The sequence below is a fragment of the Zea mays genome, chromosome 2 (assembly GCF_902167145.1).
Source record: "Zea mays cultivar B73 chromosome 2, Zm-B73-REFERENCE-NAM-5.0, whole genome shotgun sequence".
NCBI classification, from domain to species: Eukaryota; Viridiplantae; Streptophyta; class Magnoliopsida; order Poales; family Poaceae; genus Zea; species Zea mays.
The window spans coordinates 153040223-153066837 of NC_050097.1; the positions used below are offsets into that span (position 1 = coordinate 153040223).

Sequence of the window (26615 nt, forward strand, 5' to 3'; positions counted from 1 at the left end):
TTGGTTAGTCCTAAAATGTGCTCTCCCTTTAGAAGCTTATGAAGATTCTTCATCCCAACATGGGCTAGTCGGCGATGCCAGAGCCAACCCATGTTAGTCTTAGCAATTAAACATGTGTTGAGCTCAGCTCTATCAAAATCTACTAAGTATAGCTGACCCTCTAACACACCCTTAAATGCTATTGAATCATCACTTCTTCTAAAGACAGTGACACCTATATCGGTAAAAAGACAGTTGTAGCCCATTTGACATAATTGGGAAACAGAAAGCAAGTTGTAATCTAATGAATCAACAAGAAAAACATTGGAAATGGAATGGTCAGGTGAAATAGCAATTTTACCCAAACCTTTGACCAACCCTTGATTTCCATCCCCGAATGTGATAGCTCGTTGGGGATCTTTGTTTTTCTCATATGAGGAGAACATCCTTTTCTCCCCGGTCATGTGGTTTGTGCACCCGCTGTCGAGTATCCAACTTGAGCCCCCGGATGCATAAACCTACAAAACAAATTTAGTTCTTGACTTTAGGTACCCAAACTGTTTTGGGTCCTTTGACATTAGATACAAGAACTTTGGGTACCCAAACACAAGTTTTGGAACCCTTGTGCTTGCCCCCAACAAATTTGGCAACTACCTTGCCGGATTTGCTAGTAAGTACATAAGATGCATCAAAAGTTTTAAATGAAATGGCATGATCATTTGATGCATTAGGAGTTTTCTTTCTAGTCAACTTGGCACGGGTTGGTTGCCTAGAGCTAGATGTCTCACCCTTATACATAAAAGCATGGTTAGGGCCAGAGTGAGACTTCCTAGAGTGAATTCTCCTAATTTTGCTCTCGGGATAACCGGCAGGGTACAAAATGTAACCCTCGTTATCCTGAGGCATGGGAGCCTTGCCCTTAACAAAGTTAGACAAATTTTTAGGTGGGGCATTAAGTTTGACATTGTCTCCCCTTTGGAAGCCAATGCCATCCTTGATGCCAGGACGTCTCCCATTATAGAGCATGCTTCTAGCCAATTTAAATTTTTCATTTTCTAAGTCATGCTCTCTAATCTTAGCATTTAGTTGAGCTATGTGATCATTTTGTTTATTAATTAAGGCTAGGTGATCATGGATAGCATCAACATTAATATCTCTACATCTAGTACAAATGGAAATATGCTCAACATTAGATGTAGAGGGTTTGCAAGATTTTAGTTCAACAACCTTAGCATGCAACATATCATTTTTAGTTCTAAGGTCGGAAATAGTAGCATTGCAAACATCAAAATCCTTAGCCTTAGCAATTAGTTTCTCATTCTCATTTCTAAGGCTAGCAATGGAAACATTTAACTCATCAATCCTAGCAAGTAAATCAACATTATCATTTCTAGGATCAATGCAAACATGAGAATCTACCTTAGCAATTAATTTAGCATTTTCACTTCTAAGGTTGGCAATAGTGTCATGGCACATGCTTAGCTCACTAGATAATTTGTTACATTTTTCTACTTCTAGAGCATAAGCATTTTTAACCTTAACGTGTTTCTTATTCTCCTTGATTAGGAAGTCCTCTTGGGAGTCCAAGAGATCATCCTTTTCATGGATGGCACTAATTAGTTCATTTAATTTTTCCTTTTGTTCCATGTTAAGGTTAGCAAAAAGGATGCGCAAGTTATCCTCCTCATTTTTATCATCATCCTCATCACTAGATGTTTCATATTTAGTGGAGGACCTTGATTTTACCTTCTTTTTGCCGTCCTTGGCCATGAGACACTTGTGGCCGACGTTGGGGAAGAGAAGGCCTTTGGTGACGGCGATGTTGGCGGCGTCCTCGTCGTCGGAGGAGTCGCTTGAGCTTTCGTCGGAGTCCCACTCCCGACAAACATGGGCATCGCCGCCCTTCTTCTTGTAATACTTCTTCTTCTCCTTTCTTCTTCCCTTCTTGTCGTCGCCCCTGTCACTGTCACTAGACATAGGACATTTTGCAATAAAGTGACCGGGCTTACCACACTTGTAGCAAACCTTCTTGGAACGGGGTTTGTAGTCCTTCCCCTTCCGTTGCTTGAGAATTTGCCGAAAGCTTTTGATGATTAGGGCCATCTCCTCGTTGTCGAGCTTGGAGGCGTCAATTGGTTGTCTACTTGGTGTAGACTCCTCCTTCTTCTCCTCCGTTGCCTTGAAGGCCAGCGGTTGCGCCTCGGAGGTGGAAGGCTCGTCAAGCTCGTTGATCTTCTTGGAGCCCTTAATCATGCATTCAAAACTCACAAAATTCCCGATAACTTCCTCGGGGGTCATTAGTGGATATCTAGGGTTCCCACGAATTAATTGTACTTGAGTGGGGTTAAGGAAAATAAGAGCTCTTAGAATAACCTTAACCACTTCGTGGTCATCCCACTTTGTACTCCCGAGGTTGCGCACTTGGTTTACCAAGGTCTTGAGCCGGTTGTACATGTCTTGTGGCTCCTCCCCTTGGCGAAGACGGAAGCGACCGAGCTCCCCCTCGATCGTTTCCCGCTTGGTGATCTTGGTGAGTTCATCACCTTCGTGCGCCGTCTTGAGAAGATCCCAAATCTCTTTGGCGTTCTTCAACCCTTGTACTTTGTTGTATTCCTCCTTGCTTAGGGAGGCAAGGAGGATGGTTGCGGCTTGGGAGTTGAAGTGCTCGATTTGGGCCACTTCGTCTGAGTCATAGTCCTCATCCCCTATAGATGGTACCTGTACACCATACTCAACAACATCCCATATACTCTTGTGGAGAGAGGTTAGATGAAATCGCATTAAATTACTCCACATAGCATAATCTTCACCATTAAAAGTTGGTGGTTTACCTAATGGGACGGAAAGTAGAGGTGTATGTTTAGGAACACGAGGATAGCGTAGGGGAATCTTACTATACTTCTTACGCTCTTGGCATTTAGAAGTGACGGATGCCGCGTCGGAGCCGGAGGTGGATGTCGATGAAGTGTCGGTCTCGTAGTAGACCACCTTCCTCATCCTCTTGTGCTTGTCCCCACTCCGATGCGGCTTGTGAGAAGAAGATTTTTCCTTCTTCTCCTTGTGGTGAGAAGAGGGCGATCTTTTCTCCTTCCGTTTGGAGGAGTTCTTCTTCTCCCTTTTCTTGGTGCGGGACTCTTCTGATGAGGTGCTCCCTTGGCTTGTAGTGGGCTTGTCGCCGGTCTCCATCTCCTTCTTGGCGTGATCTCCCGACATCACTTCGAGCGGTTAGGCTCTAATGAAGCACCGGGCTCCGATACCAATTGATAGTCGCCTAGAGGGGGGGTGAATAGGGCGAAACTGAAATTTACAAAAATAATCACAACTACAAGCCGGGGTTAGCGTTAGTAATAATAAATGAGTCCGCAAGAGAGGGCGCAAAACAAATCGCAAGCAAATAAGGAGAGTGACACGTGGATTTGTTTTACCGAGGTTCGGTTCTTGCAAACCTACTCCCCGTTGAGGAGGCCACAAAGGCCGGGTCTCTTTCAACCCTTCCCTCTCTCAAACGGTCCCTCGGACCGAGCGAGCTTTCCTTCTTCTCAATCAACCGGGAACAAAACTTCCCCACAAGGGCCACCACACAATCGGTGCCTCTTGCCTCGGTTACAATTGAGTGTTGATCACAAGAGCAAAAGAGAAAGAAAGAATGCGATCCAAGCGCAAGAGCTCAAACGAACACGGCAAATCTCTCTCGCTAGTCACTAAAGGCTTGAGTGGAATTGGAGAGGATTTGATCTCTTTGTATGTGTCTAGAATTGAATGCCTAGCTCTTGTAAGTGGTTAGAAGTTGGAAAACTTGGATAGATATGAATGTGGGGTGGTTGGGGTATTTATAGCCCCAACCACCAAACTTGACCGTTGGCTGGAGCCTTCTGTTCGATGGCGCACCGGACAGTCCGGTGCACACCGGACAGTCCGGTGCCCCTGCCACGTCATCACTGCCGTTGGATTCTAGCCGTTGGAGCTTCTGACTTGTGGGCCCGCCTGGGTGTCCGGTGCACACCGGACATGCACTGTTTGATGTCCGGTGCACCGGTATGGGCGATTCTGACTTCTGCGCGCGCTGCGCGCGCATTAAATGCAGCGCAGGGAGCCGTTGGCGCCGCAGGGAGCCGTTGCTCCGCTGGCACACCGGACAGTCCGGTGCACACCGGACAGTCCGGTGAATTATAGCGGAGCGGCTGCCGCGCGAACCCGAGGCTGGCGAGTTCAGGAGGCCGAGCTTCCTTGGAGCACCGGACATGTCCGGTGCACACCGGACAGTCCGGTGAATTATAGCGCGCCGCCTTCCGAGAACTCCCGAGGGTGAAGAGTTTGAGTCTGAGTTCCCTGGTGCACCGGACAGGTACTGTTCACTGTCCGGTGGCACACCGGACAGTCCGGTGCGCCAGACCAGGGGTGCCCTCGGTTGCCCCTTTGCTCCTTTATTGAATCCAATACTTGATCTTTTTATTGGCTAGATGTGAACCTTTTGCACCTGTACATCTTATACACTAGAGCAAACTAGTCAGTCCAATATTTGTGTTGGGCAATTCAACCACCAAAATTATTTAGGAACTAGGTGTAAGCCTAATTCCCTTTCAGGTATCCCCTCACTACCTCAATGTCTCCAACAAATGCTCCAGTATCCTCTCCACCTGTTCCAACCCCTGATAATAAGCAACATGATCAGGAAGTACATGTTCCTTCTGATGATATCAAAGTATCAGAACAGGTAAGTTTTTTCATACAAACTTTATATAAATCATGTATTAAATATAGCATACAAGTTATTGTTTACTCAAATTTCCTATGTTTCCATTACAGATTGTTAGTGGAAACGTTTGCGAAAAAAAATCAGTTATGGATGCCCCTATTTTTGACAAGACTCCAAAATCCCATGTTTGTTTTCCTTTATTCACAGTTATTATATTTTTCAATTAAAATTTATGCCAGTAACAATAATATATATGCATGTTTTTATTTACTTTATTCACTAGGCTCCCACAACCGACAAGCTTGCTGCTACTGAATTAACTCCAAACTTAAATACTGTCAGTATTTATACCTTCATCATATTATGTTAATATTAGTTAGAACCTATGTTTGATTACGTTTATATTTATAATTTTATTGTTTTTTAGGAAGGACAAAAAACTATTAAACATGATACTCTCGTATCTGTGCACCCCAGTTTGACAAAACCCCATTGACAAAAGTAAGTCATGTAATTTTATCTTATTATATTTTATATATATATATATACACTAAAATACATAACAATTTATGACATTCATTACTAACAATTATATATATATTAGGCAACTACTGAACTTGTTGCAAAGGATAGTTCTTCTAAATCTAAGGTTGCTGATCTTCCCCACGTATCGCGCGAAGAATGTGCTCGCAAACTATATAAATTCATTTTATCAGGACAACTGGATCCGAGCATGTATGTATTCGTTATCCAAACTTCAATTAAGTATAATTAGACGATTTCTAATTAAAGTTTCATTTTTTCCTAGGTCCATCATTGATTTTGGAGGATTTGGAGGTTCTGTCCTCGATGTTGTCCAATCGTTTGGTCCTAATAAATGCCTTGAGAATATTTTCATGCAGGGTTTTATCGACTGTATTCGTGATGATGATGTATTATACAATCCAGATACATTAATCAACACTCTAATATTGAATGTCAATGTTGGGGTATTTTTTTATCTACAACTTTGTATCATATTTCAACCCTTACTGTATAAATATATAATACTAATCAATATATTTTTTGTCCAGACCGTTTTGAATATCGAGGAGTTTGAACAGCACAGTTCAAATCCCCAGCCCTTCTCAACATCAGTTCTTAAAGAACAACTAGAACCGATGCTTCCTCTAGATGAAGTTCTGAACCAAATAAAATTGGTGAGCCCCAATCAGTTTTATTTGTAAGAATATTTTAATGTTCTGTTGGTTATAAGTTATATTTTACGTTATCTTTAATTTTCCATACACCTCTTATTGTTCATTCATAAACTTATACATATACCTTGACAGATACTGGTTCCTATGCTACGTCGTAGCCACTGGACCCTTTATGCAATCAACTTTGAGCTTCGTCGAATAGACATTCTAGATTCAAATCCTTATGGGACATTGCTTGGAGGCACTACCTGGAAACAAATCGACAATGATCAATTGCTGATAAATGGAACGAAGGTACCTTGGTCCAGATTAATAATGAGAAGACTTAGCATTGCGTTACATGAAGCTCGACCAGATTCAAGTATACCAAAGTTTGGCAACTACAAGATTGGCCTTCTTCCCAATTGTCCAACCATGTCTCCAGGGTCAAATGATTGTGGTTTTTTGTCGCAAACTTCCTCCGATGCTACGATTTTGATGATGGCGACTTATCAGAATTTGTTGTACCGGTATGTTTACTAAATTAGTGTTTTGATCATGCATATATTACTCCTTCATACTTATTCTTAGCATTAATTCATCTATTATGATTATTTCAGGATGAACCATTGGACCAACGTGCTTTTGTTCTGCATTACCTGACCTTTCATCGCAACAACAGGGTTTCCCCCTCCCTGCAGAACTGATGCCTTTCAAGTATGTTCCAAGGAAACGACGTTGTTTGAAAGCCAAGACTTAGATATCACAGCTGAACTTGATTCCCTATGGGATCCCCAAAATGTTTATGTTACTTAAGTCACTTATGTCAGGCGTTGCTCATGTGTATGATACTCCCCATGACACTTATGTTCGATGTGTCCACTGTCTATGCTACTTCGTATCAGTTTCTATTTCAAGTGTGCAAAACATAAGTGTTCCCAGACTGTATACTTATGGTATCTGTTATGAACTTATATGGTTTTCATTTCCAGATTGTGAGATGGTTAATCGTTTTTGCCCAATGTTTGGCGTATTTCTATTATCATATTATATTTAATATTCAAGTTTTATGCAACCTATATACTGCCGTATTTTATATACAATAGGTCCCTTTTTCTACACATTTACCATGCTAATTATGCTAACTGTGACCAGTGCTTATGCTACAACCTTTTCTCGTGTATATGTAGTGTGAACCCCGAAGTATGCACTCTCATTTGCTTAGTTATGTTAAGTGTATTGAGTATTTATACCATTTATGTCAAGATCGGCCGGTTGCTAAACTTTCAATGCCAAGTGTTGGTATATATTTAGTTTTCATAATTTGTGTAATGGTCTAGTTTTCGCAACATATAATAGTATTATATCAACGCATTATATAAACCAGCCATGTAAAATATTAATTTCCAAAAACTAAAACATAGGTCATTGTGCTATTACAACTTTATACTATATCGACCACTCTTTAGTCACACTTCAAATTATTCACGTAATTCCATATGCTCAGCGGCTTATTCAATTTCTACTTCTTCATCGATACGATGTTTTTTAGTAGTCGATGTTTCATTCCACTGTGGAGCAGTTGTTTTATTGTTTAGTCTTGATCCGGCCGGTCGTCCTCTCTTTCGATTAGCCAGTTTTGCTAGTCTTGCCCTGTTCTCTTCCACAGACAGACACGTTCTGCTGTTATGTCCATCTGCTATTCCACACAATTGGCATCTCCTATTCTTCTTTTTTTCTCCTTTCGCACCTAGTTTCATAATCCTATCTTCTGTATTTTTTATTGTCCGTCCTTTTGGCCTTGCACGATCCGGCATACTCAGATTTATAACATCCACATTAAAATTCAACCTCTGTATAATAAAAGAAGTTCTTAATTAGCATACACATATTTACATAAAGTATCTTTCTACTGATCAGTAAAATCCTTTTTCAATGCTCACCTTCTTAGCTTCTGAAGATGCACCAATATGTTCCATTTGTTCATATGCTACGTGACACGGAGAACTTGTATCACCAACCTCAGGTGAAAATCTCAGGTTGTCCACCTATATAGCACAACCCAAATACATCAACATTTCCATGCAGCATAAACATATATTTTCATTATATACAAATGAACAATTTTTTTAATATGTACCTGGTTACCAGATGTTATTACTGTTAACACATGTTCACATCCAGTTATGGTGTTATGCTCATCCTACAACATAAAACTTGATTAGTTCATTGATTTTATATATTCATTATATTCAATACTTCATGCAATATTATGTATTTATCTTTTACATACCATTTTTGGCATGTAATTGTATTGTCATCTTCCATCCCATCGCCAGCATTATTATTATTTAATTCTCCTTCCTGGTTCAAATAATATGTTACCATGCATACTATATGTTACAAATAATATAACATTTAAACAACTGGAATATTATTACCTTGTTTTCTTCATCATCACTAACATCATATGACTCATTACATCCAATATTTGGCTCTAATCAGCATAGAACGCCATCGAGCTCATCCAACACATCCATTGCCTTATCGTACCCTGCTTTTGACATACACGCCTGGCGAACCACTTTCATTATTTTTGTTAGCAACATTTTCTGTCTGTATGATTTAGTAACTCCATCCTTTCCCCTGAAGCTCTTATCAATTCTTTCAAACGGTACATCTTTTCTTGATGAGACAGTGTACCTTTGCAATATATACTTTGAAGGTATCTTTTCTACTTAAAGATGCATGAAGGCTCTTAAAAAATGAACACACAATAGACCTTAAACAAATTAAAACCAACCCTTATTTTTAACGATATATATTAATTTGTACTTCAATAAACAAATTATTTAGCATGCAAATTTACTATTTTACTCAACACAATATGTACAAACCTGTATGTTCCCACTGTTTGCACTCGCATGTATACTCCCCAGCTTCTATGTCCGCTGTTATCTTGAATTGATGTTGTCCCCACACAATTTTATTAGACCGTTTTGTATGTTGTACGATCCAATCTTTATCACAACCGTCTGTGTCCTTTAATATTTTGTATGCAGTGGCGTATTTCATTGATTCATCAAATCTATTCATAACAGCTCTGGTGTATGCTCTAGACACTCTTACTTCGAACCTATAGAATGTATCTGTTGTCCTCGGTCCCTATAAGACGTTATTATCATAATTAAACAAAGTATTTTACATAAACATGTATGCCGTACAGTAATAATAATAAGCACGACATACCTTGCTCATCAATGCATCCTTTGATTCTTTCATTTTCCTGCTGTGCAACATTTTCATCATTTGTTTAGCGAACTCATGCAGAGGGGTGTTCGCATCTACATGTGATTGCTTCACTAATCTGTTCATGCTCTCACTTCGTTGTGTAGATACCATTACCACACAGAAGTCATTTTTAAAAAATGCCGGTATCCATTCTTTCCTTATTTCATATAATTTGCGTAGAGTCATATCTTCATGAAGATTGAACTCCTCTAGCATCATTTCCCAGGCACATTCAAACTCATGAGGAGTTAATGGATGATGTATAATAGATTGGAATGTTGTTTTAAAATCCTTATCAGCAAACCTTGCATATATCTCATTTAATAATGGCATAAATCTGTTCTGGACATGCCATAAACACAGTCTGTGAACTGTTTTTGGAAATACAGTTCTTAGAGCAATTGACATTGCAGGATCTTGATCTGCAATTGCTCACAAACTATTAATTTACTTTCACAATAAATTAATTCAATTTTTTGCATAACAAATTGACATACATCATACCTGTTAGCATAACTCTCGGACCCTCGCATCCCATACATGTTTTGAATGAATTGAAAGCCCATTCAAAAGTCTGCACTGTTTCATCTCCCAACAAAACAAATCCAAACACTGTACACTGCAGATGGCTGTTAGCTCCAACAAACATGCCCAGTGGTTTATCATATATATTTGTCTTGTGTGTTGTATCAAATGTCACAGCATCACCATAATCTGCATATCCCCCTGCATACTTGCGTGTGACCAAAAAATACTCACTATTTTTCCATCATTGTCTAGCTGAAAATCACAAAAAAATTGTGGATTCTATTTCTTGCATTCTGTAAAGAAAGCTAAAAGTTTGGCTACATCATTTACGCAGTTTTCTCGTCTCCTTGCTGCCCTCCTACATTTGTTTGCACAAAAAATGGTTATACAAACATTTGCTATAGTAATATTTATGGCACTAAATGTATACACATGAAACAAAAAATATTGCTTACATAGTTTTCAGATCTTGAGCAGTTACCGGTACATTCTCTGGCCCATCATGCATTTCTGATATAAAATCAACTATGCAATGCTGCGGCACTCGGCTATCATGCATTGCATCAACAAAATTTATGAATTCAGCATCCCTACTTTTGTTGCAACGTAAATGTTGTTTCTCTGCTTCGTCAGTTATGAACTCATGGTTATGCTCCAAGTTTACCAGCTCAATTTTTGCAGCTACAACCATTTTTTGTTCATCATCATATTTTTTTTAATTTTATTCCAGCCTTACATTGCGTACGCCCCGAAGTCATATTCTTCATCCTAGGTGTATCATTTGATTTTGGTGCACTTTTACCTTCACGTGAACAATTTATCCACTTACTGAATGTCTTCTCTCTGTATTTCGTTAGTGGAAATCCAACTTCATATGCATACCTTTTATAGAATTTATATGCATCATCAACATCCTTGAAAGTCATCCCTACCATTGGCACTATAGTTGGATCAATGTTTTTTTCTGCAAATTAATTGACATTGTTGTTTGTACGATGGAATATGATCATAACAATCTAATCAATCAAGAATCAAACACAACAATTGGACTTACATGTGAATGCAGTATTTGAGGCGTATCCATCTCCCTGGAGCTAATATTGGATATAGGAGGTCGGACCATTTGTTCTCCTTCTTCCCCTATACTCATCTCGTCGATTACAAGACCCAGTAGAGCAGGAGGTGGTGTGACCAGTGAGTTACCATCAACTCCTCCCTCTGTCTCTAGATCAAGATGAACGCCACCTCCTACCATCGCCGGCGACTCTCCAGAGCCGGCCATCTCCACCTCCAAATGGTTATGCAGGCTTTGTGGTGTTTTTTCCGATGAAAGGAAATCACGGATACTATACAAGTAACCGCATCCACGTTTCCAGGGTATTTCCATTATTTTCCGAAACCGTCCCGATATTCTAGCGATGTACATATAAAACTAATTTTCCTAACACAATACTTACGCACAATGACTCAACATTTTACGCCACAACGTATATACTATTTATGCACTTTTTGTACATTACCGATTTTATGCCATATCCTTCAACATCTTATTCTACATTCTATTTACCCGCCACCATTTCACCTCATGCAAGATCCATAAATTTCGTGCCCACGTAACAGAGTAATCACGTTTGCATGTGGAAATTATTCCCTATAATTCCGCACCACTTCCAAATGTTTACCGCCTTGCCATTGAATCAACCGCGTAACGGCGTCGTCTTCCCTGCATGCCGTCTATCCGCGTAACACAGGCGCGCTTGTCTCAGCGGACCAGACCACATAACCGACCTGGGCTTTCTTTAATATCCGAAGCCCAGGGCTCCCGTTATACCTGCTCTAATATATATATATATATATATATATATATATATATATGTATATATATATATATAGGAGAAGTCTAGATCCGTTTCTAAGTATTCTACAATAGAATCCATGAGTTTAGTTAAATAAACACATACGAAAAATAAGTTTAATCGACTTGATCTAATTTTAGTCATAGACTGTCCTCGCGTATGGGCGTACCGGCCCAAACTATCCGATCACAGAGCCCAACTGTCCCGCATCTCACAGGTGTCACATATGGTACCCAACAATATATAATCCTTTGTATGTGTATACATGTGTGTACGTACGTGTATGTTCTTGTGTCCACATAACACAGCAGACGGAACTAGGGCATTCTGAGCATTTTGGACGTGCTAATGATTAATGAATAGCCAAATAATCCATCTCATGTGTACAGTTGCTGCCAAGCCAACAGCAGAGTCCACAGAAGCAAAAGCCCAAAACATCACAGCTCAGCTACAGCGCACGCGCGCACGCACAAAAAGGTGAGCTCTGCTGCTCTGCTCTGCTCCCTTCTCCATCTCCCACTCCTCCTATCCCAGTAAAAAAAAAGGAAAAAAGAAAAAAAAAAGGAGAAAAGGTCCACTGGGGTCTGGCCGTCTGGGGGCCGCCGGCCGAGTCGAGCCGGCGAGCGAGGAAAGGGGGAACAAATCAACAAACAGTCGGGCTGGCACTGGCAGTCCCAGTCAAAGCTCTCTCCGCTCTGCCGTCGCTCGCCACCGGAATTCGGGGATCGGTGGGAAGAACAAAGAAAAGAAAAGAAATCGCCGATCGATTTCTCCCGAAATAAACCCCCCCACCTTTTTTCTACCTCCTTCCGTCTGTTTCCGGAGGGCGACTGATGTCTTTTCTCGGGGCTGGGGCGGCCGTCCAGCGACCACGGAGCTGCTGCGCCTGCGCGGAGGCAGTTGGGGAGGAGTAGTCGCTCTACCCCTACCACTCCCGCTCCAATCTAGCGACGACGACGACGACGACGACCCGCCCGCCCCATGGAAGGTACGAACTACGACCCGACCCTCCCCTCCCTCTCTCTCTCTCTCGCTCTGCGCTCTGCTGGACTTGGTTTTTCCTTCTTGGGGTAGATTAGATTTGTAGCTTTCCGTTCTAGATCTGCCGCGGGGTTTCCCTGAGCTGTAGGATTTTGGGCGGCGCTGTTTCGCCCTGGATTTTCCACTCTCCCCGCTTCGGGCCTGCACCTTTGTCGAAGCACAGCAAATTCTGGACGGATTGCTTGTCCTGCTCCTTGATTTTTTTTCTTTCTTTTCGTTCTTTCTTCTTTTGAGTGGATTTGGCGCTGGGATTCGGGAGAGCTGCAACTGCAAGCAAACGATCTATTTTTCGCATTGCCAATGTGTCTATGGGATCCCAAACTTCGATTTTAGGTTTGAGCGCGGGTCTATAGTTGGCTTCATATACGGTGGAAGTAGGCTGTGAATGCTTCGCAGGTGATGTGAGCCTGCTGATAAGATTTAACGTGTATTTTAAGGCAGTGCCAGGTCAGGTTTGGGAATGTATCCTACTCAGTTTCGGGTTTCAGATTGATAGAAATTCAGATGGGATAGCTGAATTGTTTGCCTAATTTATATAAGTTTTGGTCAACTGGAATGATTCCTGGATGAATCTGGGACAAACGAACGAGGCCCTATGCAGAAAGGAAAGCGAGTCAATTCCTGTCCTGTGGGTTAGCATAAAAATGGTATTACCGAAATTACAAATCCACAGCTCCCCAATCACAAGTTCAGTTGAATATACCACATTCTAGAGTTCGTTGCTTGCACATTGGGCCCCCAAGTTTCTCAGCTTTTGTGGTGTTCAAGCATAGATCCCATGTATTCTTTGGTCAGCAGCAATGCTACGTTCTTGTGCCCCCCTTGTGACACAATATAATTGAAGTAAAAATTGCAAAATGCAGCAAGTTTATATCGTATATTTTAAAATTTTAGCACAGTGGTAAGAAGCCTTTCTTCTGGGCCAAAGGTCCTGGGTTTGACGCAGCCTCTGCATAAAATGTAGGGGTAAGGCTTGTCTCGGTTATCACTTCCCCATACCCCACTTATGTGGGAGCTGCCAGCACTGGTTCTGTTCTTTTTTGGGGGGTTTCTAGAGATAATTGTGGTAAATTCAGGTTGACTTGAAAAGTCATTTTTTAGTAGAGTGATGATCATTCTCTGATCGTCTTGAATATTGAATCTATACTTAAGTTCCTGTGCTTTTCCTTTGACTTGTATGGACTTGTTTGGTACATCCAGAAAAATCTCTCAAAAAATCATGCCCATATATGATTGTGTTTAGGTACTGATTGATTAAACCAAGTAGACATCATTGTAGAGTAACTTCTATAGTTCTATGTGCCAGTTTTCCTTGTGATGTATTGTTTCATGCTACACTTGCTATCTTCAGTACTCTATTGTTTCTCTGCTACTTGTTGTCTGATTGCTCATCTGGGATCTTAGAGTTTCTCGAACCTTTCATAGTATATACTACTTGAACATCCATTTGTACAAACTTTACACTTAGTAACTGATGGATTTGACATGATTTTGCAGACCAATCGCCTGACCATATATCAGTCGGTTCAGCACAAAAGAAGTCTAGTACTTCCTCACGAGGCCGGCACCGTAATTTCTCATCATCAACATGCAAAGATTTTCTCCGGAAGTTTGTGGACAGTGAACTTTTAACTTCAAGCCTAGAGGATTGGTTCTCTGGTCACAGTGAAGATTGTGGTTTCAGGAAGCCATCTTTTGATGTTCCTTTCGACCTTACAGAATTACAGAGTTTTGATTACGCTCTGGAGAGTGTTACTTTTCAGCAGCTAGTACGGATGCCAAATGCCCTATATGCATCGACATCAGATGTTTTTGAAGCTACTGCATATCTTGCTTTAGAGGATTTCCTTCATGCAAGCATTAAAGGACTGTGGCAAACTTTCTGGGGTCCTGATGAATCAATGCCATTTTCAGTTGCCTGTATACACAGCACAAGCTCCAAATTTTATCCTGCTGAGAAGGCTATTAGCAGTGGAAAACTCGATGGTGTTTGTGCAACCGCTATACTACTCAAGAATTTGAAGCATTCACAAGGAAGATGGGACCATATTGTCGTCTTGGCTTTGTTGAGACCTGATATTGGAATGGTTTCTGCACATGGTGACCAGGAGCCGTCTCCTGCTGTTTTAGGGGAGGCACTGTTCTTTGCTTTGCGTGTCCTACTATCTCGAAGCCTTGGCAGATCCTCCACTGTTCTTCGCAATTCAGACTGTGTTTACTTGCTTCTTGTTGATTCACAGTTTGGCGGAGTGGTAAAAGTGCAAGGTGATTTGAACAAGCTGGATTTTGACCTAAACAATGTTTATGACTGTGCTGCTGAATGGATAAAGAAACATGCCAACATTTCAGTTTCTTCCATAGATCGAGTATGGAACAAACTTGGGAATGCTAACTGGGGAGACATCGGGACCCTTCAGGTTCTCATTGCAATGTTTCACTCAATGATCCAATTTTATGGAGAGCCTAAGTATTCTCTTGATGAGCTGGCAACGGAACATAGTTCAAGGCTACAAAGTCGAAGATCAGAAAGACATTTGGTTGACAGACAAGCTAATGGTAATGGTTTATTTCGATTCCAACAGCGGAGTCGTTCTCCTGAAATTGTTGAAGTACAGGAGGAAGCAGCTGTCGATGTGAAACCACATGAAACCTTAAGGATTGAAATAGGATCTGTTGTGTTGATGGATGATGCTTACATGCAGAAAGGTTTTCAGATCAATGACATCCTAACAGACAGTGATCCTCCTATTTATACTTCTACTCCTGTAGAAGAACCTACCAGAACCTATTTGCTGTATGTGGGCTCCAGCCCTTCTCATTTGGAACCGGCATGGGAGGATATGAACTCCTGGTACCAAGTACAGAGGCAGACAAAAGTACTGACTGTGATGAAGCAAAGATGCATTTCTAGCAGATATATACCACAGATGGTATCTTCTGGACGGCTCGTCCATCCAGGCCCATGTAACAAGCCTAACTCAAATGGAAGTTGTGGCCATCCATGGTGCAGTACTCCAATGCTTGTCACCTCACCAGTCGGTGAGACCATTTCAAATCTGATAAGGAATGGACTGTTTGGTGTTGAGGAGGCTCTGAGATGTTGCCATGACTGTTTATCTGCTCTCGCCGCCGCCGCAGCAGCAGGAATCCGCCATGGTGATATCCGGCCAGAGAATGTGATCCGTGTCAATAACGGCTCAAGGCATCCATATTTCGTGCTTATTGGATGGGGCCATGCTATCCTAGAAGATAGAGACCGGCCTGTGATGAATCTATTCTTCTCATCCACGTTTGCGCTCCAGGAAGGAAAACTATGTGGAGCATCTGACGCAGAAAGTTTAATCTATCTTCTATATTTCTCTTGTGGTGGAGTTTGCCCTGAGCTTGACTCTGTTGAAAGTGCACTTCAGTGGAGGGAGACTTCGTGGTCGAGGAGAGTCATACAGCAGAAGTTGGGCGACATCTCTGCGGTGCTGAAAGCTTTTGCGGATTATGTTGACAGCCTTTGTGGAACCCCGTACCCGATGGACTATGAGATCTGGTTGAAACGGCTTCGAAGAACAATGAACGAAGATCATGGGAAGGAGGTCGACACATCCTCGAGTTAATAACACAGCGCCATTTTCTCGCAAATCCGAGATTCGGAAGATCAAGTGATTGGCCTGTTACCTGTTTTTGTTGTTGTAGATAATTTATTTGTGAAAGGTCCATAGGTCATAGTCTGTCCATCGTTTTGATATACCGTTGCTTGGATATAAGGGTATTCTGAAGTTGCAATCTGCTGCTGCTATCCTCAATGGGATCACTGCCCAGTGTTTACTATCCCGTGTGCTTGCCCTAAGCCCTTCCTTCGCACAGGTGATCCTTGAGGATATCAGCAACATGATGTATTTTGTGAATCTTGGGTAAATTGGTGAGCCTCCGCTCTGGTTGCCTTGAGAGATTCTGGTCCCGTTTTATCCGGTTCTGGTAGGCTTCAGGGTGATTTGTTTTTCTTGTGATCGGTGTCAGAACTTGTTAATCAGTTGGTGAATGTGTACCTCTAACTGTGTGGTATCAATCTTTTGCCAAGCAGTTTAGGCCTGTTTCCCACACAAAGGTTGGATCTAGAAACCATTGAACTGAACCTAGAGTATTTATTCCATTAAATACAGAATATTATTATTTTTAGGATATAGTATTCTTCTTCTTAACACTGTATATCGTTCTCCTAACCTAAACTACAAAGAACAGTGGGCGCCGTTTTCACTACAAAGAATATTATTATTTTGATTGTGTTAAGCACCGTTTGTTTGTGGCATTGGGCGAGGTCGGACGGTCCAATCTTAAGGCCCGGATGGTCCGTCTTAGGTGCAGACAGTCCGTGATTGGATCAGAGCATATGGATTAACTCATATCTTCACGTGTGTTTTATCCCTCTAAACACGTGAGAGTTGGAGGATGCCTAGGAACCTTCCCATATATATTTGAAAGGGTATGACCAATTGAAGCATTAATAATCGAACCAAAATCAATATATCATCCTACTTTTGCCCTAGGAGTAGACAATAACGTAGCCTTCTTCACCCCAATCTTTATCTCTCTTCGACTCTACATCATATGGGTCCCTTGGGTGGCTTGCCGATCTAAGACAAACCTTAGGATTTTTCCTTTTTGACGGGATCTCTCCCGGGAGTGAGATCCAAGTGTTGTTGGAACGCCACCGCCCATGCACATGCTTGGACCGTCTAGCCACCAGACGCAGACTGTCCAACTTCACCGCAGGGAAGGCCCGTCTTTGTGCCAGGTCGTAGACCGTCCCCCAAGGCCACGAACCGTCCATGCTATCACAGAGAGCACCACCGCCGGTACACATCGTAATGATTGATGACTAGATTGGTGCCAACAGATTGATTTCAGGCTCCTTCGGATCAAAGTAATTTTACATGAAAAACATAGTATTCTGATTTTCATAGGAATTGTTATGGTAGCATCATTTGGATCGTAGGATTGAGAATTTGGAGGAAAAAAATCCGTTGTCATCTGTTTCCTATGCAAAACGTAGGAAAATAAATATCCAACCACATCTCTTTTTTCCAATCCTCTGTCCCAACCAAATAACTCTCCAGTTAAAATTACTGTATTTTATAATCCTCTGTTTTGCACATACATTCCAACATTGTTCCTATATTTTTTCTATTCCTGTATTTTCTCAATTCTCGAAAGGAGCTTTTCTATGGTCACCGAAAAACTTATTAAAATGCGAAATGGTTAACCTGCGCCCCCGAATATATATCTCCTCTCAGCCGCCGACGAAAGCCGTAGACATAAGACGCTCCGGTTCGAGAACGAACCAAGCGAGCAAGAACCAAGAAACGAACAGGCGGAGAAGACGTACGGCCGTACGGGAGAGTAGGCGGCAGCCGGTGTTTCTGGGCTGGGTTCGCCATGCCCCTGCCGCCGCCCAACATGCGCACGCAAGAACCTCACCCCTGGCTCCGCGATGCCCCCGACGACCTCCCGGACTGCGACGGGACGGGCGCCTGCTTCCCTGGCGGCGGTCTGTGCTACCCCGACGACCCGCTCGAACTCGTCCACTCGCTCTTCCCTGCTCAGACCACCGTGGACCGATCGGCGCTCGGGATAGGCACCAGCGCCGGCGAGCCTCCCTGTAGGGAGCAGGAGCAGCCGCTGGCGGAGAGCGCGTATGGTGGTGGCGGCAGCGGCGGGCGGAATTCTTGTGGCTTGTCCAGCTACGTTCTTGAGGGACTCTCCGGCCTCGAGGAAATTGATACGAACATGTTCTTTGCTGACGACGCGCTGGACGGCGGCGGCGGCGGCGGCGGCGGCGAGGCGACCCAAGACAACTTGCCCTGCGACTCGACGGGAGCCAAGCCCAAGCCGCCGGCGCACATGCCAGAAGCTGGTGACGTTCACGCGTCGCCGCTGCCCGCGCACATGCTACCCGGCGCCCTCCAAGCGTACGACGCGTGCCGTGCGTTCCATGGCGCGTCGCCGCCCATGGCAGCGGGCGGTCCGCTGCCCGACTTCGTCACCAACGACGGCGCGCCCATGCCAGCTGCTGCTGGCCTTCACGCGTGCGGCGCCTTGCCCGGAATTGTCTCTAACGGCGCGTCTAAGCCGCCATCGTGCCGTGCGTTCCATGGCGCGTCGCCGCCCACGGCAGCGGGCGGTCCGCTGTCCGTCTTCGTCACCAACAACGGCGCGCCAATGCCGGGGGCTGCTGCTGGCCTTCACGCGTGCGTCGTGGTGTTGCCTGGCATTGTCTCCATCGGCGCGTCTGGGCCGCCACGGATGGAGCCCATGCCAGCACGTGCTAGTCTCCACCCGAACGCTGCGCCGGCGCACGCCCCTCCGCCACCGTCTCCGCCGTCGTCCAGCGCGTCTTCCGGCTCGGGCCGCTGCCCGTCGTCAGCGACATCGGGGACCGAGTTCTTGCAACCCCACGCCTGGGTTGTTCCCAGGCGGCAGCGGAGCCTACCCACAGGTGCCCGCAGGTCACGATCCGCGCCACGCCAGAGGAACATGCAAGCCCAGAAGGTATGCCGCCACTGCCACTCGCCGGATACGCCGCAGTGGCGCACAGGCCCGAACGGGCGGGCCACTCTGTGCAACGCGTGTGGGTTACGCTACGCGGGACACAGGCTGGTGCCGGAGTACCGGCCGCTCACGGCTCCTAGCTTCCGGAGCGGGCAGCACTCCAACCGCCACCGGAACGTCATGAAACTCAGGGAGCAAATGAAGGCGGCGGCGACGGAGGAGGAACCGTCGGAACAGCCGACAGAAGGCAACACGTAGAATGATGGGCTCATCCGCTCATGGCTCACATATCAGCAGCAGGCTTATGACACCGGCTAGGCCAAGGTTTAGGCTTTGAATCTTTTGTTGGTTTCGTTTCTTAGCGATGATTCTGTGCTACTAGCTAGTGTAGTAGTAAGAACTAGTGATCAATCATCCATGGATCCATGAATGTTAGCTAGTCTCTTTCGATTGATTCATTATTACTAGTCGGTTTTCTTTGAACAAGTATAACAAGTATAGACGACCAATAAGCACGAGGCCCGCGAGCTCGGCATGAAGCCCACTGTTTGGGTCTGGTCCGAGCCCGGCACGACCCGATTCTATGCGGGCCCGATCCAACCCGGCACGAATAAGCGGGCCGGGCTCGGACAAGAAACTAGTCATGGTGGGCTAGCCCGGCACGGACCGTTTACCTCTAAGCACGTTAAGCCCGCTTTTTTTACACTAAAACATGCTTTTCGGCCCGCTTTTTTCGTGCTAAATGGGCCGACCCGGCCCGGCCCGTTTAGGCCCGCTGCGGACCGGGCTCGGACAGGGAATCGAGCCCGCGGGCTTAGAAAGCCCGGCCTGGTTTCCTAACCGTGCCTGGCAGGCCGGGCCCAAAACGGGCCGTGCTTCACCGGGCCCGGGTCGAGCCGGGCGGCCCGTTTGGCCATCTCTATTAACAAAGCTTGCTAAGCTAGCTGTGTCGCAACAACGTTGATTAGTAAGGACTCAGCACTAGTGTTGGAATATGGGTCTGCCTTTTTGGGTCAGCACGAGCACGGCCCGAAAACATGAGCCTAAGACACGGCACGACACGAAATAGTACGGGTCGAGCTAGCACGGCACAAAGGCGGGTCTGAGCCGGGCTTTAAATTCCTGCCCGTCGGGCCTCGGCACGACCCGCAAGGATGGGTCGGCCTTGGGTCGACACGGCCCAATGAAGCCCAAGTTGTTTAATTTCTTTAATTTAGTAAGCTACCAACTTTATATTGTTGTGATATTTGGAGTTTATTGGGTCAAATGATGCTAGGATTGTTTAATATCTTTAATTTAGTAAGTTATAGACTTTATGTAGTTGTAATATTTTGATTTTATGTGGTAAAATATATGGGCCGGGTTTGGGTCGGCATAATCCAACGAAGGTATGGCGTGATTTAGAGTCGGGCTAGACCACTATTTTTACACTTCGGGCTGGTACGGCATAGCCCAAAAGTTTTTTGGGCTTTCCTGATCCGAACCCGTTTGACACAAAACACGATGGGCTTAGGCCGGGCGAACATGCGTAAATAAAGGCAACTAATGATACGTACAAGATCGAGTACGTGGGTTTTTTCTTTCCAAATATATAGCTGAGTGTCACACACCTTCGCATTTTATTTTTCTCAAGTTCTGCTCCAACCATGAAGCATCATCTAATGATTTTTATGAAACACTCATATGCATGATATGAATAATTGCTTTACTTATTTGTGATGTGAGTTAAACTTATTACACATATAATCTATATTATTATATTAAGGCTGCAAGGGGTAGCATGTCTCACCCTAGTTTTGCCTTCTATAATCTACACCGTCAGTCTATTTCCAGCAAATTTACACCGTCCATCCAAATATCCCTTACCCGTCGATCATCGCGCCAACACCCTCCGCGCGAGACACAGTCGGCCCCTCACCCCTCGCTCCTCTGACCCTCTCTTCCTCCATGCAATTATAGATGGCCAATAAGAACGATTCTCGCGAGCCCAGCACGAAGCGCACTGTTTGGACCCGATCCGAGCCCGGCATGGCCTGGTTCTATCCGGGCCCGGGCCGGGCTCGGACAGAAAACTAGGAACGGTGGGCTAGCCCGGCATGTCCCGTTTACCTCTAAGCCTGTTAAACCCGCTTTTTGCACTAAACCGTGCTTACCGGCCCGCTTAGCCCATTTTTCGGCCCGCTTTTTCCGTGCTAAACGGGTCGGACCCAAAATGGGTCGGGCTTAACCGGGGCCAGGCCGGGCGGCCCATTTGGCCATCTCTACATGCAATCCAGCAACCACTCCCCCCTACTCGCTTTCTCTCTGGCCACCCCACTTTGCACGCCATCTACGTCTCCACTCCCCTCTCTCTTTGCTGGACCTCGTGGCGTTGCCGATTGCCAACAACCCCTCGGATTTCTACGTGCCCGCGCACGCATCCGGTGGAGGGAGCGCTTCCCGAGAGCGCAACCTCCACGACTTCCAAACGGCAGCCGCTGGGGCAACATCGCCGACGCCGCCAGAGAACAGTGCCCGCGACAACATCTCCACGAGCCCGATGGCCGAGGAAGGGAGGGGCACTAGAAGCGCAGCTTGCCCACCGTCGACGTCACCTAGAAGCCCAGCTCGCCCACCACCGCCTCCACCTCCTCTAGGTTCAACAGTCGCGCTAAACGACTGAGGGCCGACGCGTGAGACGATCAGCGTCTGAGGTCGCGCCCCAGACTCCTCCCGGACGACTAAGGGTCGTTGCGGCAGCACAAGCGCGCCACGTAAGAACAAGATCAACCACCAGGTGACGTTCTCCAAGCGTGATGGAGTTCTTGTTGGCTGCAAATACATGGTGGTCGATAGGACATTTTCATAGGCTTGTAGTCCTCATCCTTTTTGCTTGATTTTACCTATAGAAGGTTTGATCAACTATTAATCTATTATTAGTATGCATTTTAATCCCAGGCTCCCAGCTAGACGTATGAAGCCTATTGAGAGTCCTTCTAAGTATAATTAACAGGCATCATCAGAACATGACATAATTTCTGGAGAGAGCAGCTATCACATAACTGGCGGTACACATGGATCAATTATCTCTTCAGTGTTCTTAAGGTGGTAAGGCAAGGCGAGACGCTGAGCCACCGCCTAGATGCCTAGGTGGTGCCTAGGCGAGCAAGGCGTTTAGGATTCTTTGAGTGCCTGGACGCCTAGGCGTCCCCTAGGCGATGCCTTAAAAACATTGATCTCTTTACAACCAGGTCAGGTTGCCATATCTTTTTGCACTAGCTATTATCAGCTAAAGAGAAATACTAATCCATATCCATCACTAAACTTTTGGCCCTATTTCACCTCTTGAAAACATCTTACCTCAATAGATTGGTTTCAGCTATCAACAGTGGCTGGTCTCTACTGCATGGTTTCTATGGGAGATAGATATCCCAGGGTCCATTGGAGCACAGAAACAAAGTTTCAACTCACCCGAGGCCAACTTCGGAGGGAGATGTTGCTCTGTCTCGCCTAAGGCCAACCTTGGATGGGAGACACTGTTCTAGCTCACCCGAGGCCAGCCTCAGACGGGAGACGCTGTTCTGACTCGCCGAGGCCAGCTCTAGGCGGGAGGCGCTGTTCTGACTCACCCGAGGCTAGCTCTGGGCAGGAGATGCCATCACGACTCGCCTGAGGACGACCTCGGACGGGAGAAGCAGTCATGACTCGCCTAAGGCCAACCTCTAGGGCGGAAGATACAGTCATGACTCGCCCGAGGACGACTTCGGGCGAGAGAAGCAGTCATGACTCGCCCAAGGCCAACCTCTGGGCGGGAGATGTAGTCACGACCCGCCCGAGGCCAACCTTGGCCGCCCAAGGTTGGCCTCGAGCGGGAGCGCAGAAACGCTCATGGCTATCATCTTCAACACCCTGATCATCTTCAATGTTGGGGAGGTTTTCTACTTTGGATCCCTCTCCTACATCACGGGTCGAGAAGGTGTCCTGCACTGCATCGCGGATCCATCCGAGACAAGATCTTCTCCGATGGCACCGACCGTGGAGGCATGCTCGCCCCACCTGACCTCAACAAAAACTACTTCGATGAACTCCAAGGCACGAAGACCTCAACCAACCTCCGCCCCATGTAGGATTGTGCCCATGTTGGGTGGGCCTAGGACCATAGCAACACCTATGGCCCGACTGAATGGAGTTGCACCCTTATCATGGTGGACTCCTCTGTCCACATCACCCACCAAGGTGTGCACCTAGATCACACGGGTTAAAGGAGTGGATGGCCCTCAACACCGGTGTGGGCGCAGGAACGAGACTGACGACTATCCCAGTCGCTCCGCTCATGTGGGAGATGACCGGAGCATGGGACGTGGCCCTGAGCTCTTTCTTCCCAGATGTCCTCTATATCCAGGGAAGAGTAGAGGACGCTCCCATCTCCAACGACAAGCCCACTGTACTGGGGGAGCAGCCCCCGCAGCGCGAGGCACGCCAACGTCGGAACAGGCGCCGTAACGTTCGGTGTCATCACAAGGCCAGAGAACGGGACCCACATAGCTCGTATCCCGGGATGAGGCATCTAAAGCAGGAGAAACTCTTGACGATAGGGTGCTCCATGAGCTCCACAATTCCTGATGTCGCGATCGTCGCCACGCCTAGGAGCACGAGCAGGAACGAGCGAAGCACGATGCCAGGCACCGACGCGAGAACCCGCTCCTCCCCCAAAATCTACTGCCCGACTTCGCTCGAGCCTTGAACACGCCGACGACGTTCTGGTTCAAATCGCCAACGACCTGCCCCGTGCCCCAGATGCGGAAGGTAGATCCACACCCAGGCGGCGAACCATCTTCTTCCCCCCACCCATCCGGCTCTAGACATGTGCTAGGTCATCAATAGTCGGTGAGATGCGTGGAGCAACATCAATGCTTCACGCGATCGCCTACATGAAAGTGAGATGAGGCGGCGGGAATAGTACAATTGAGATCATGACAAACTAGCACACACCTGTGCAACCAGGACGAAGTCAGCAGCAGCCTCTACGAACAGCCCAGCACCAGGCCGATCGACTCAGAAGAGATTGCACGACCCTCGGCGTCAGTTGCCTCCTAGAAACTGCCACCATGACTACGCTCAAGAAGACCACTGGGAGGCCCAAGGGACGTGTGGAGTATCAGTCCTTTCCCCTGACTCCGGGCGATTAAGTGGCAGTCTAACATCAAGGTCTCGAACGTTGATAAGTACGAGCCCAAGCAAGATCTGGGTAGTTGGTAGCCATCTATACGACCGTAGCTCGGGCCACCAGGGCAATGGAGGACGTCATGAAAACGTACATGCACATCGTCCTCAGGTAGGATGCGATGAAATGGCTCCGACACCTTCCTCGCCATTGCATTAACGACTGGGCTGACTTTTGTCGCCGGTTTTTCGTGAATTTCCAATCCCTTTCCAACAAGTCGGCGCAACCCTGGGACCTCAAATCCATCAAACGCCAAAGCAATGAGTCCCTCCGCTCGTTCCTAAAGTATTTCCAAACTATGATGAATCACATCCCTGACGTCACGTAGGCCACCATGATCGAGGACTTCTATCGAGGATCTAATGACTCAGCTTTCGTCCAAGCCATCCTCCAGAAAGCTCTAGCCACCTCGGAACATCTTTTCTGAGAGGTAGACATCTACATCACGCTCAACTTACTCTCTCCCTCTCTGGTTCCCTCTGCCCGTGCTCACCGGAGCTTCCCTCGCGCAGCCAGAAAGCCACCGCCGTCGACCCAAGCCCTTGCCGTGTCCTTGCCGCTGTTCAAGGGTCCCAGAGTCTTCTCTCGAGGTAAGCAACCTAGACCTGCCCCTATTTTTCCATTGTTTGCACTCGGTCATGCGCGATTGCTCGCATGAGTAGTGTTGCGCCACCACTGAGCCGCCTCACTATGAACCGCCCTCTCCAGCGCCTTTGTGCCGGTGCTATGCTCCTGTGTAACACCCACAATTCTGTTTTGGAGTCCATAACATTTTCTCTGAAAGTTTAATGTTTAAAATGACAGAAATAGTGGTCAAAATGGCTAAAATAGTTTATAAACATGTATAAATGTGAATATCATCTCATGTTGGGTTTTTATTTCTTTATGTATTGTGCATTTAACTGTAAATTTGAATTTCTGAAACCTAGGTTGAATTTGAACTTGAAATCCAAATTTGGAAAACTAGAAAAACAAAACTAAAATCTAAAAGAAAATGAGAATGAAAAGAGCTTACCTGGGATGGTTCTCCCCAACTGACCCACTCACCCTGTGACATATCCCTCTCGCGCCCGCGTGGGCCGCTAGCCGACCCAACTCCACGTCCACGCTGCCACGCCATTGGACGCCAGCACCTAGGACCCCCCTTATCAGTGACGTTGTCGTTCCTTCTCCCTTCTTCTCTCGCTGTCAACCTGGGCTAGCCCCTGGCTCTCTCCCGTGCGCACGCGTATGTTTTTGTGGTCGCCACCATGTGGGCCCCGTGTTCACGTGGCTGGGACGGTCTCGCTACCGCTGTCACCTGGGACCCGTGTGTCAGCTCCTTCTCCTTGTGTCGGTCGTTATACACGCGGGGATCGTGCGTCATATCCCCAGCTGATGCGTGCCGATAGACTCAGGCTGGTAGTTTGGGGTCATCACCCAGGTATATAAGGATCCCCGTGCCCCCTTTCGGCCGTCATCACGGACAGGCGCGTGTCATAGGGACCCCGGAGCGCGTGGGGAGACCATCGCCGTGGACAGAGAAGAAATGACCGCCTCGGTCGATTTAGCCCTGGGGCGACCCTACAACCTAGGCGTGTGGACTAGGGGCTTCACAGTTGCACATGGAGCATGCACGATTGTAAGGCCCAAAATCTGTATAAGAAAAAAATATAATAATAATAATAAAATAAATATGTGAAGAGATAAAATAGTAAATTCAGATATGTCAAATTATACTTGAGTGTTAAAAATTGAGGGCTGAATTTTGAAAACCAAGAATCAATTTTAGAAAAGAAGTAATAGAAAAGTTTTCTATTCAACTAAGTGATTATGCCTATCATTAAATGATGCACCATAAGCATGTATTTACATGAATATTTAATTTTGAAGTAACTTTTGACTCTTACCCATAATCAAAATACTATTCTCCTAAAAAGAATTGGATATCATCGGTTGGTTCGCCATCCCATTACTATAACATGGGATTAATCATAATCAAAAGGACAAAATAACTAAGAAAAATATTTAATGCATTATATTGAGTTTCATTTGTGCATATAATAATAATAATAATAGAAACTCTATTAATCAAAACATAATAATAAGGAAATTGAATTAAAACATAAATTGAAAATTAGGGTTTGGAAATGGAATGGGAAAACAGAGAAAGAGTATGAAATATAAGAGAATATATATATATAAATATATCTTCATAAATGGTACTTTTAATTGTGCAATATAATTTGTGGGCAATTTGCGAATCAAATTTGAATACAAATGCTAGATTTGAAATTAATTCAAATAAAAACAAAAGGAAAAGG

At 45.4% G+C, this 26615-nt stretch overlaps 2 protein-coding genes across 2 annotated transcripts; both read left to right on the forward strand.

Annotated features, from left to right (window-relative positions):
• Positions 1-12121: 12121 nt before the first annotated feature.
• LOC100217276 (Protein kinase superfamily protein) lies at positions 12122-16508 on the forward strand. The gene is made up of 2 exons (NM_001359575.1): positions 12122-12516; positions 14067-16508. The coding sequence occupies exons 1-2, from the start codon at positions 12510-12512 to the stop codon at positions 16175-16177; spliced, it is 2118 nt and encodes a 705-aa protein (NP_001346504.1). The 5' UTR covers positions 12122-12509; the 3' UTR covers positions 16178-16508.
• Positions 16509-17758: 1250 nt separating this feature from the next.
• Positions 17759-19577, forward strand: LOC103647123 (zinc finger protein 703). The gene has a single exon (XM_008671682.1). It carries the CDS (start codon positions 17997-17999, stop codon positions 19365-19367), a length of 1371 nt encoding a protein of 456 aa, XP_008669904.1. The 5' UTR covers positions 17759-17996; the 3' UTR covers positions 19368-19577.
• Positions 19578-26615: the final 7038 nt, after the last annotated feature.